General features: G+C 36.6%; 1 protein-coding gene across 4 annotated transcripts in view; it reads right to left on the bottom strand.

Annotated features, from left to right (window-relative positions):
• Positions 1–11615, bottom strand: part of CDC42BPA (CDC42 binding protein kinase alpha) — a 159157-nt gene that overhangs the window by 70593 nt on the left and 76949 nt on the right. For all 4 annotated transcript variants that reach the window (XM_083732036.1, XM_083732033.1, XM_083732034.1 and 1 more), the window contains exons 6-11: positions 9261–9354; positions 8169–8369; positions 7157–7405; positions 6201–6280; positions 5228–5394; positions 4149–4271 (exon numbers count right to left, since the gene is read on the bottom strand). In XM_083732036.1, the coding sequence (XP_083588162.1) occupies positions 4149–4271; positions 5228–5394; positions 6201–6280; positions 7157–7405; positions 8169–8369; positions 9261–9354 (914 nt within the window). The remainder of the gene's footprint in view (positions 1–4148; positions 4272–5227; positions 5395–6200; positions 6281–7156; positions 7406–8168; positions 8370–9260; positions 9355–11615) is intronic.

The raw sequence follows: 11615 nt of genomic DNA, 5'->3' as shown, positions 1-11615 counted from the left end.
AAAAAAACCCTTCACTGTTTAAATTTTCAACTTTAGCTGATTGCCAGAAATAGTATGCTATTTTATGATGTATAATCACAACATGCAATGCCATTACATTACAAATCAAACAGCAAGATGTTCTGTATTTTTGTGTGTGTTTTTAAACAAAACTACCAAAAATATTTAATTACTAAAGGCAATATATTGTTGATCATATTCACATTACATTCAGATAGCTTTCTTTATTTCTAATGCTAACACCATTGCGGGGGTTGGACTAGACGACCCTTCCAGCTCTAAGATTCTATGATTTGTGTTTGCATGTTCTGTTAGGTTTATTGCATCTGCCACTACTGAAGAAACGTATTCCTGAAACCTTTTATTTAAAGAAAACCCCTTAAACCACCTTAAAAGCAAACATGCATTTTAAAAATGCATTTAAAATATCTCAGCTATGTCACAAAATGTCATAAAGAAATCTACCCAATCCATCCAAAATTATTTCAATCAGACTTAAGTTTGCAGCCAGCTTTCTCTAGTCTAGAACCCCAACACTGACTTAATCTTTTTCACCAACATGGTTCTGAAAGAGCAGAAATTGTACACACAGCTAGTGCTGCATAAATTCTCAACTCTCCTTTTAATAAGTTGAGAAAGCTTAAACGACAGCTGTATCTCAATGGCAGAAATGATTAACTCTCTGCTGAAGTCACCAGCACACGAAATTGATATACCGTTAAAGAGAGCCAAAATAAATCTCTCTTTCACGTGTAAATTACTTTGCTCTCTTGTCTACTCTTTCCCTTACATTTTTTCACTATATTAAAGATTCCTCAGAATTTTCTCCTATGTAACTTAGATAACTAAATATTATAACTTCGACCTCAAAAAGTAAAAGCATATGCTAGGCTATCATTGTTTGGAATGATGGGGAGAGAAAAATGCCATAATTTACTAAGACTACTGCTGAACAGAACTCCAATGTGAAACACTTCAACTCTTATTTTCACTAGAAGTGTTCTTAAGCAGGCATTCAATAAAGAAACAAAATTCAAATCCAGATTCAGGGTCTATTATCTAGTGATAAGCTATTTCCTATTCAGTCTTCCTGTTCTAGGTTAACAGCTGTAGTTCTACACAAAAGCAGCTGTATCACTATATAACAACGGTTCTCAAACCATGACCACCACGGTATCCTGGCGAGTCTTAGTAGGTTGCCAGTCCTATATACTCTTCAGGAGTACACTGAACACAGTAGAACTAAGCTCTGAACAAATATCCACAGCATCAGGCTGCCTGTGAAGGATTCCCAGGACCCACTGTAGGATCCAATGTCTTGTTTCTGACCTGTACAAGCATAAGATTAAATGACTCTGAACCACACTCTGGGGCCCCACAATAAGAGATGCAATCTGAGAACAGATTAGTAACAGGAGAAATAGCACTGGAAAATGGAAAGGAAAAAAAAGAGTGGTTTTGTAACACCTTTTTATACTCCAATATCCTTACAGATACAAAGAAACGTATTTTGCTTATTTTACAGTATGGGTAATTCTTTAGTGACCAATGTAACATTTGTAAGCTTCTTTACATATATACAGCATTAGGCACAGCACATAATATTTACTCTGATAAACATTAAACTGTTTGCTAGCTGCCTTGATCTGCCCTACAAAAATAATCAAGTAATATGCCACAGATAGTTTAAATGCTTTCTTTTTAAAGGGAAAGGTAAAGGTAAAGGGACCCCTGACCATTAGGTCCAGTCGCGGACGACTCTGGTGTTGCGGCGCTCATCTTGCTTTATTGGCTGAGGGAGCCAGTGTACAGCTTCCGGGTCATGTGGCCAGCATGACTAAGCCGCTTCTGGTGAATCAGAGCAGCGCACGGAAACACTGTTTACCTTCCCGACTGAGCGGTACCTATTTATCTACTTGCACTTTGACGTGCTTTCAAACTGCTAGGTTGGCAGAAGCAGGGACCGAACAACGGGAGCTCACGCCCTCATGGGGATTCGAACCACGACCTTCTGATGAGAAAGCATAACTTGGATAAGTATTTTATCTTAAATTATGGATATATTTTTTTCATCGTGGTAATATATATGTTTCATAGGCAAGTGTTGAATACATGTCACACTTCAGGTTATTTTACACACATGTAAAATACCATTTTGAAAAACTGTTGCTTGGGAAATTATCCTTAAAGTGATATGAAAATGAAAAAGGAGTCTGTAAGGTGACATTTTCATGGAATTATCCAGTTCTCCAAGTATCTGCTGTTTGTGAATTTATAAAAATATTCTGTTGTCCTTTTTCTCATGCAATGGAAACCCATTTACCAATGGCAACACTTTAACTTTGTGCTTTTCACAGCTGCATCACCAGCTGGAAATATATAGAAGATTTTTTTTTTTTAATGTAATACAAATAAAATTGAAGCTTTGACTTAAAATTTAGGTGAGAAAAATCCATGCAGGAATTCAGAGATCTGCTTCAGCCACAACATTAATCCATAGTTTAAAATGAACTATGGTTGAATGCATGCAAGTGCTTTGCTCCTCCCCAAGGCCTCACTATGTTGCATGCGAACAAGTCAGGTACATGCATTTTTTCAAGCCCTATTTATTTTTGCCCCACCCACCACTGGTATGTGGACCCAGGAAGGTTGGGGAAGTTCCAATCCATCTCTCAGTCTGAAATAGTTCCCCCACCAATGTTCAGTATAATTTGGAAAATACTACACAGTTTAATACAAACATGTCACTGAGATCATCAACAACTGGAAGAACTAATTTCATTATCAGACAACCCATCTCAATTTATAAATACAGTATTGAATTTGATCCCACTTTCAGCACATTTTTGAGGAACAAGTAAGCTACTCTATATAACAATATACCAGCCATAAATTTCACTTCAGCATTCATACTTGAATAAGTGATTTATACAAGAAACCAAATCAGATCATAAACTCTTCCATGCATATCCTAACAAAGCTGGGATGCCAGAGTTATTCAGTGTAGTTTTTCCATCTACAGTTGTTTTGGACAGAAAATACATTCCTGTACAGTTGTGTTCATGAAAAAACAGCTATATTTTAGGATTTTTTAAATAAAAAAACCCTCAAATAGAATGATCTTATCTTCCAATTTAATTCTAACTCCACAGCCAAACCACAGTCTCACTCAAAATGCCAAGAAAACCATGAGTTTAGTTGATACACTATTTATTTAAAACTTTGTTTCTAGCAAGCAAGTACAATTACAATCAGAATTGTGATCACAAACTCATTATGCCTAAAATATCAAGAGCCAATATTAACTGAAAAGGCAGAGTTCAATCTCCAAGGACAACAGCCGCTGTGATGATGGGGATGAATTATTTAATTCTATATGTGCAAATGTGAATAAATACCAAACTCTACTTATAAAGGCTACTTATAAAGGCTGGCAAGCTCCCAATTTTCATGGCTACCCTCCTTGTGTTTACAAAGGTAATCAGAAAAACCTTTCTGGAATGTTGAACAGTCTCCCTGCTGCCAGGCACAGCTGGAAGAAGTGCTACTGTGTACTCATGTAGGCCTATGAGTCAGGGCAAACTGGTCACTGAACTGCTTATGCAAGCAAAATCATAAAGTGAGCATAGGCCAAATATCTGCCTCAGAAAAATGTTACTGAAACCATTAGCTGCAGGCAGTCACACAACTGTATCCTGTCTTAACAAGCCAGGATTCGCATGGGCTGCATAAAAACACATGGAGCCCCTTCACTGCCACTTCGCTCCTCTCTTCATGCTAGTGGTGACACGAATCTGGTAGCTGCAGTTAAACCATAGATTTCCACTACATGGAAACATGGACCATGGCTTCCAAACAAGCCAGATTCACAATCCAATTTGAAATCGTATCTCCGAGATCCTTTTTGAGAAGGGGATACCAGACTGCACACAGCATTCCAAATGAGGTACAGAGGCTGTAATAATGCATCAGCGAAGAAGGAATGAACCACACCTCACTCAAACGTGTAGACTAATTGATAATGTAAACGTGGATGTTTGTGTAGACAAATATTGTTTGCTCCTTATTTTCTGATAAATATGAAATGGAACATAAAAAGCAGAAACAGAACTAGTGATGAGTTAAAATGCCAAAAAGCTAGGACTTACCAGTCACCTGTTTTCTTAGTTTTTCGATTTCTTCTTTTAGGCTTTTAATTTCTAAATCTTTGCTTGCTGTTAACGGACCATCTACAGTTGAATAATGCAGAGCCTGGATTGTTTGCGTGGACTCTTTTTTAAAAAAATGAAAGGGAGGGAAAGGGACACTTGTGAGAGACTGCATCCACAAATTTCAATCCAGTTACTGAGCATATAGGAGTTACTGGACCTTGAGACCTCACATAAAATACTGCCCAAGGAATACCCTAGGCAGTGTCTATGGCCTGGTAGCTGTCAAAATCACATATCATCTGTTTCACATGCAGTGAAGAAAAAGAATCTTTAATGGATCAATAAACATTTTCCTCACTCAAGATAGCTTGGACTTCCCCCTTTTTTGAGAGTAAGAAAACAGCCCTATTCCCCTTGAGTGATCAGGAACATTAGGAACATGTGCATGAAACTGTCCAGATGTTCCCATGTTACAGGAACAAAGGATGGACAACCTGAAGTAAAAATAAGACCAAGTAACAGCATTTGCACTGAATGTATAAAACAAGTACTGTTTATGCCTATTTAATGTGAAATCATGGTTCCTTATGTCCAGCAAAACAAATGATGCAATTAATTCTTCAAATCCTTTGTCACTTTATTATGATACATATTAAGGTTTCTGCTAATGTCTCCATTTCTTTTTTCACTTTCCTCCCTCTCTTGGAGTTTCACAAGTTTAGGTGGCAAGTCCTTTTCTCCTCTATATAGGACACTCCCAACCAAACGGGGTTACGCTCCAGGGATAGCATGCAAAGCCCAAATCATGCATAGTCAAAACACATTGTGTTCAATGGTGGTTGCGATTGCCTAAGTCCCTTTTCCCTAAGCCATTTATAGATATTTTTGAAAAATCATAAGAGGAGTCCTAGTTCTTCACTTGGCTTCCAGTGGTCATTTTTACTAAGCCGTGACTATGGCAAACTTGGTAAGTTATTACTCATGTTATATATGGGTAATATATTCATTTTATCCAATGAATATATTAAATGAATTTAATTCAGGTAAATGATTAAAAATCCTTCTTATAGGAATACCTTGTAGTTTTCTGCTAAGTTCAAGTTTTTCCTGCTCCAGGCGCTTTATTCGCCTCTCATATGCTTCTGTTGCTAAGGTATCCTCAAGTGTCCTTTGAACGTTGGCATCGAGATCCATAGCCCGTTGCCCAGCTGCATATCTTAGACTACTGCGGTCTGAAAGGACACTGCGAAGATAGAAACATGAAAAAACCAACTTACTCATTATTCCAGCAGTTCAACTATTTTATCACATTACGATAATTTAATTCATTCTTTAAAAAACTGTGTGCAACATTTGCAGATTACTCTAAAATACAGGCATCATACACATTTTTTTTAAAGTGGTATAGGTTCTGCCTATTTCACACATTATGTAGTGGCAAACTTTGATTTGCCACTCCATGTATTCACAACAGGCAGTTGCACCAGTCATGGCATCCTGAAGAATGCACCTGTATGGTACAGTGTTTGCAAACACTGCTTGAAACACACATCACATTCTTAAACTTGGGTACAACTGACACACACTGACCCAAGAAAAAGTTCCACTGAATTTAATGGAGCTTACTTCTGAAATAGTCCTGTATAGGATTGCACTGTTAAAAACATTTTATGTGTACATCTAAATAATGTAGTGAACTATGTAGCCTCTGCCCTATGAGTGCAAGCCATATGGTGTCATCAGATGATCAGTTCTCCCCATAGCTAAATAAATTGTGCCTGAACATTTTGTTGTGTCATTATGATCCAGCGAACTACTATTTCTACTTCACTGAAGAAAGAAAGCAATACATATTTGTATCCAGCCATCATTCAAGCAATAGAAAGGAAACAGAAATACTTTACATGTTTACATTTGGAGGAGAAATATGTCTGTTATTAACATTGCATTAGAATGCATGCTTTGTGTGACAACTGTAAATAAGATAAACTTGCCTTCTTCTAGATTAAAGTATACAAAGTCTCTTGAAAACCCAAGGCTTCTACTCACCAGCTACTTGTATATGTGAATCCTACAAAGGGCAGATGATGGCCAGAAAATGCAGTATGTGTTGGTGGGGGCATTGTCTCCTGTGGGATAAAAGCATGTTAAATTTGATGTCATTAGTTTCCAAAAGCTGATATATTACATCTGAATCAACTGAGCACTCTTCCGGGGCAAACAGCAAATAGCCTTAGGATATAAATTAATAACAGTACCTTTCCCCTATTCTTGGTGGTTGCAATGTTACCATCCATGAGCTGAAAAAAGCACCACAGATTTGATGCAGCTGTCTTTCCTGGGCCTCTATGATACTGCAGTCCCCTTTCTAGCTCAGGGCTTCTCATTCCCGGTAGCACTCAGTAATCAAAAGTAGAGAGGTAGATTGCGAAAAAGCAGCCTGAAGACTGCATGTCAATGGCGAGTAGTGGGACCAATTTTATGGAACTCCCTCCCAACAGAAATCAGGCAAGTACCTGCTAAGTTTCAGGTGCCTTGTTAATTTTTTTTTAATTCCAGGAGGACTGGAATCCCAGAGAATGGGACTCTGATATTAAAATTACTAATGTTTGATATACGTTTCATATTTTGTATGTTCTGTTTTTTTATTTTGTAAGCTGCTTTGGGACCCAGATGGTGAAATGAAGTATACATTTTTAAAATGAAAACATATATATTCTATATGCTGGGAAGGCAGGCAAGCTTTTTTAAAAAACTCATTGTTATTTTAAGTCTTCTTTGCAAGTCAGCATGCAACTAATACACCATAAAAACACATTTTAAAAAACAAACAGAAAACCCCCTCAATTATGGTTTATTTTGTACTTCTTTCGGCTATAAAAACAGTAAGGTATCTTCTTGAAATCTAAAGTAATCTAATATAAATGCTGTATTTTGGGCGTATTCAGTCCAAAAAATGGGATTGGGAGATCAAGGTTTGCAGAAGTTGCTCCGGAGTAACTTACAGAATTCTTTAAACAATCATCATCTACATCAAAATTTGATGTATCTGTTGGACTGCTAACTTCAGGGATGTAAGGTGCTTCACAGTTTCGAATGTTATCCCAGTCAATCCCGGAAAAAAATGGGTGGCCTTTAAAGTCTTCTATTCCATTCTGCCCAAGTCTATGCTCTCTGCTACAAATGAGTCTTCGAATTAGGTCCTTGGCGTTTTCAGATACATCCGTCATTTGGACAGGAAACTGAAACCTCTCCTTAAAGAAAAAAAGATGAGAGAATTAGGATCATATTGTGAAACAAAACAAAACAAAACAAAACAAAACAAAACAAAACAAAACAGTTCAGTGCTATAAATAGAACAGTGCCATATTTCCTAATATTTCTGTGGCAATTTCTTTATAATTGAACCAAGACAACAACACATGGTCCACTCACTAACGTATGTTTTTATAAATGCACCCTCAGTGGCTAGTTGGACTTCTTAAAGGAAAAACAGTGGTAGTATCTTTAATTCATTTCTACTGCAATCATTTTACAGTTAAATATGTTAATTTTGTCAAGCATACAGCACTCCATTACTCAATGAATTATCCAATCACTTTCCAATAATGTTACACAGCCAACATATATTCATATGTAGTGATTACAGGACTTCCACTATGTCCAAGCTAAAAATATAATCATAAAGTAAAACATGAACATCTGAGGTCAACAAAGACAGTACTCTAAGCCAGGCATCCCCAACCTTCGGCCCTCCACATGTTTTGGACTACAACTCCCATCATCCTTGACCACTGGTCCTGTTAGCTAGGGATCATGGGAGTCGTAGGCCAAAACATCTGGAGGGCCGCAGGTTGGGGATGCCTGCTCTAAGCATTGAAGCAGCTAAAAGCCAAGCCTATAGTTTATTGAAGCTAATATATTCTCTTGGTGAAACAATCAATGTTAACATCTTAAGGACAATAAAGCACTGAGCAGAACTGCTGGTCATCTGTTCACAAATACTGCCCCACTCACTTTGTGGTTCATTATCTTTCCATATGTCTCCACCAGGGATTCTGCATAAAAGGGTGTTTCACCATAAAGCATTTCATACATGCAAACACCAAGGGACCACCAGTCACATTCAGGACCGTACTTTCCTTTCCCATCTTCCATGGCTTGCAGGATTTCTGGAGAGATATAATCTGGTGTTCCAACTGCCACTGAAGACTGAACCTGAAGAGACAATAAATTTTATTACAAAAATGATCTATAATATTATGTGTGTTTCTGTACTGGTGTGAATATAGAAATTTCTGATTTGATACGGTTACTGAGGACCCGAATGGTTATGCCCCTTGTCACGCGACGGAGAACCTAACAAATCTACGCTTCAGGTAAGATCAATCATTCTTTTCATGTGGTGATTTGCCCAAGGAGATGAAAATAAAGGAAGTAGCTTGACAGCAGGCCATGGTAATGTTACAGGCAACACAAGTCTTTAATAAAACATTTCCTCCCCATTACAATATTTACTTAAAAGCAACATTCTTATTTAGTTCCCAACACTTTTGCTGTGTGTGTCTATATTCCTATAGTCTTGTACTGTATTTCTTCCAGACAATGTCAAACATTTTAGGAGTCTTCCATGCCAATGAATCTTTTCATTAATGTCAATCGATCCACTTTGAGTAAAATTTAATTGAATACTACAGGACCCAAATTCTGTAGGATTCTGCATTTAAAAAGATACAGCAAATAAGCTTCACTTCTCCTGACATGTATTTATTTTACAGATATACTGTATATAATTACAGATAGTTTTATGCTATAATGAATGAAATAGACAGAGGACTGAAGTAATGAAATTTATTAAACATTAATGGACAATAATGGTGAAAAGTGAATCAGTCTAATCAATTAGTCACCCAGATAAAATGTGTCCTTTTTATGCTGTAAGTGTAATTACATTACCATAAAACTACAATTTTTACAGAGGTACCGTATATATTAAGAAATATATCAGATAAATTATCAAATATATTATCAAAAATTGTAGTGGCAGACTAGGGACAGAAATGAAGTTGACTAAAACTATATTTTAGCTTTGTTTTTATTATTATTTACCGTTCCATCTTCCATCAGTTTCAGACAAGAACCAAAATCTGCTAACCGAATATGTCCATTCATATCCATCAGGATGTTGTCTGGTTTGATGTCCCTATAAAAGAAATTTATTTGAGTCATTCCATGTTGTTTTTCATTATATTGAGACAAGTGCAATAAAACATTTTGCATTCAAAATTATTTGTATATCATTTTGGAGACAACTGAGACTAAAATGTATTTCTCTAAGAGGCCACCATCTGATTAAAGAAATCTTAGGTCAATGAATTATATAGCATTTTATCAATTAATACATCATCAATTTAAATGTGCATTTAAATTTTCATATGACGTTCATATGACAGTTCTGAACAGCTTTTTGTTTTTTGAAAAAAGATGATACTTCCATGTGTCACAATAAGCATGACCTTAGAAGGAGCAATCCTTCAGAAGTCACCTGCAGTTCCATAAAAAAAAATAAAACGTTAAATAAAATTTGCTGCACAATTAATTGGCAGCATCCTTCTGGTTGATCAGAGGTATGGCAAAGAGGTCCTTCCCACATGTTTCTAAGCAGAAAAAACATGTAATTGATTGGACTGCCCTTCAAAGCAATCCCAGGATGAAACCTTGCACCCCAACTGTTATTATGAGGGCTAACTAGCTTTCACTGTATTGGCCTAGAAAGGCTGCCTTGAAATGCAGTCTGAGCATGCTCAGAGCTGTTCCCTAAAGCCATGCCCATACCTCAAAGCATAGTCATTGCAGATAGCCAGGAGAAAGGTGTGGTTGCAAGTTTGAGAAGTTTGTTTTTTAAATTAATATTTATTAAGAGAAAATTATGGTAGAGACAGTATCTTTCTATACTGTCTACCTTTTGCTTAATCATTTGCAGTTATTTTTGAGGTATTGCATTACTGTTTTTCTCTGTTTAAAAATGCTGTGTGTGTTTGGCTTCTGTGAGAACAAGATGCTGGACTAGATGGGTCTTTGGCCTGACACATAGGCTCTGCTGTGGTGATTATACAATGTACAATAGGCAGGAGAGAGACTGTTTACTGTGATTATTCCTTATTTAGGAGAAATAATCCACCTCAGAAATGTTACATATTTATAAATACTCCATCAAGGAAATACAGAATCATTTAAAAGAAGTCGGTGGTTACTCTTTGGTTATCTCAAGCAGAGTTTTCCAGACTTTTCATGTTGGTGACACACTTTTTAGACATGCATCATTTCACAACACAGTAATTCAGTTTTAATAGCAAATCAGAGCTTAAATTAACCCCTTTCCGAGAGTTTGTGTAACACACCGACACCCTAAAGTGTCACAACACACAGTTTGGAAAGTTCTGATCTCAAGTAAAACACATGCTGATTGATACTAGCATGAGAAAAATATGTGATATTACATATGTGACTCATGGCACATTTTGGCAAAATATTCTGTTATTAAATAAAATTTGTTCCTAAAGCATGTACTTTTCTTAATACTAAATTCTTCTGACCAGACTTTATTCGGAAAATAGTGAAGTATCTGCTTTATGGTATCTGGCTTTCTTTATGAATTTAAAATACTAACAAAGCAAGCAATAACACACAACGGGATATACGTTCACCAGCCAACATACGCACGCCTTGGGCGTGCTCAGTTACTGGTGTTTATTCATAAAAATACACACACACACTGTACAAATCTTGGCCAGGGAATGCATGCCTCGTCATGTTTCACTGCACTTACAAAATAGTCTCTTGAAAAAATACCCTAGTTTAATATACAAAAGGGAAAGGGAGGGAAGTATAAAGAGAAGGTTTGTTAGATGCAGGTTATATATAGACATTCCTATAATTCTAGCTACATGTATGTTCACTTTTCTTGCACCCATATCCATAATGGGTAATTGATTCAAAAGTTGTGGCTTATTTATAATTATTCCTACCAGAAAAACTGATTTAAATCCAGACTCAAAAAAACACAGAGGTGCTTTCAAGTATGTTTTACACAGAGTACACCTATAGGAATTAATAGAGCTAATTTAGTCATATTAAATAATTTCAATGGGTCTACTCTGCATAAAACCTAGTTGAATATCACGTCTGATTATAAATCCAGTTGTCTGGTAACAATGAGCATAAGAGTTGAGTGAGGTAGATAATGTACATAACTTTTGAATCCCTTATCAATGACCTGGAAAACTGTGCCCAGCAGGGGAAATGTACATGTATCTTGAGCTAGAGAAACTAACACACACAAACCACTTCCTAATAATTTGTCGTATTTGTCCTGTACCTTTACACATTTCTAGATGTCATCACATACCATGAAATGCAAAGTCTCCCCAACAGTTAGCATCCCTTGCTCCATCCTGCTACACT

The sequence above is a fragment of the Podarcis gaigeae genome (assembly GCF_964106915.1).
Source record: "Podarcis gaigeae genome assembly, chromosome: 3".
NCBI classification, from domain to species: domain Eukaryota; kingdom Metazoa; phylum Chordata; class Lepidosauria; order Squamata; family Lacertidae; genus Podarcis; species Podarcis gaigeae.
Note: the sequence above shows the minus strand (reverse complement) of the source record. Positions and strands in the feature narration are given on the sequence as shown.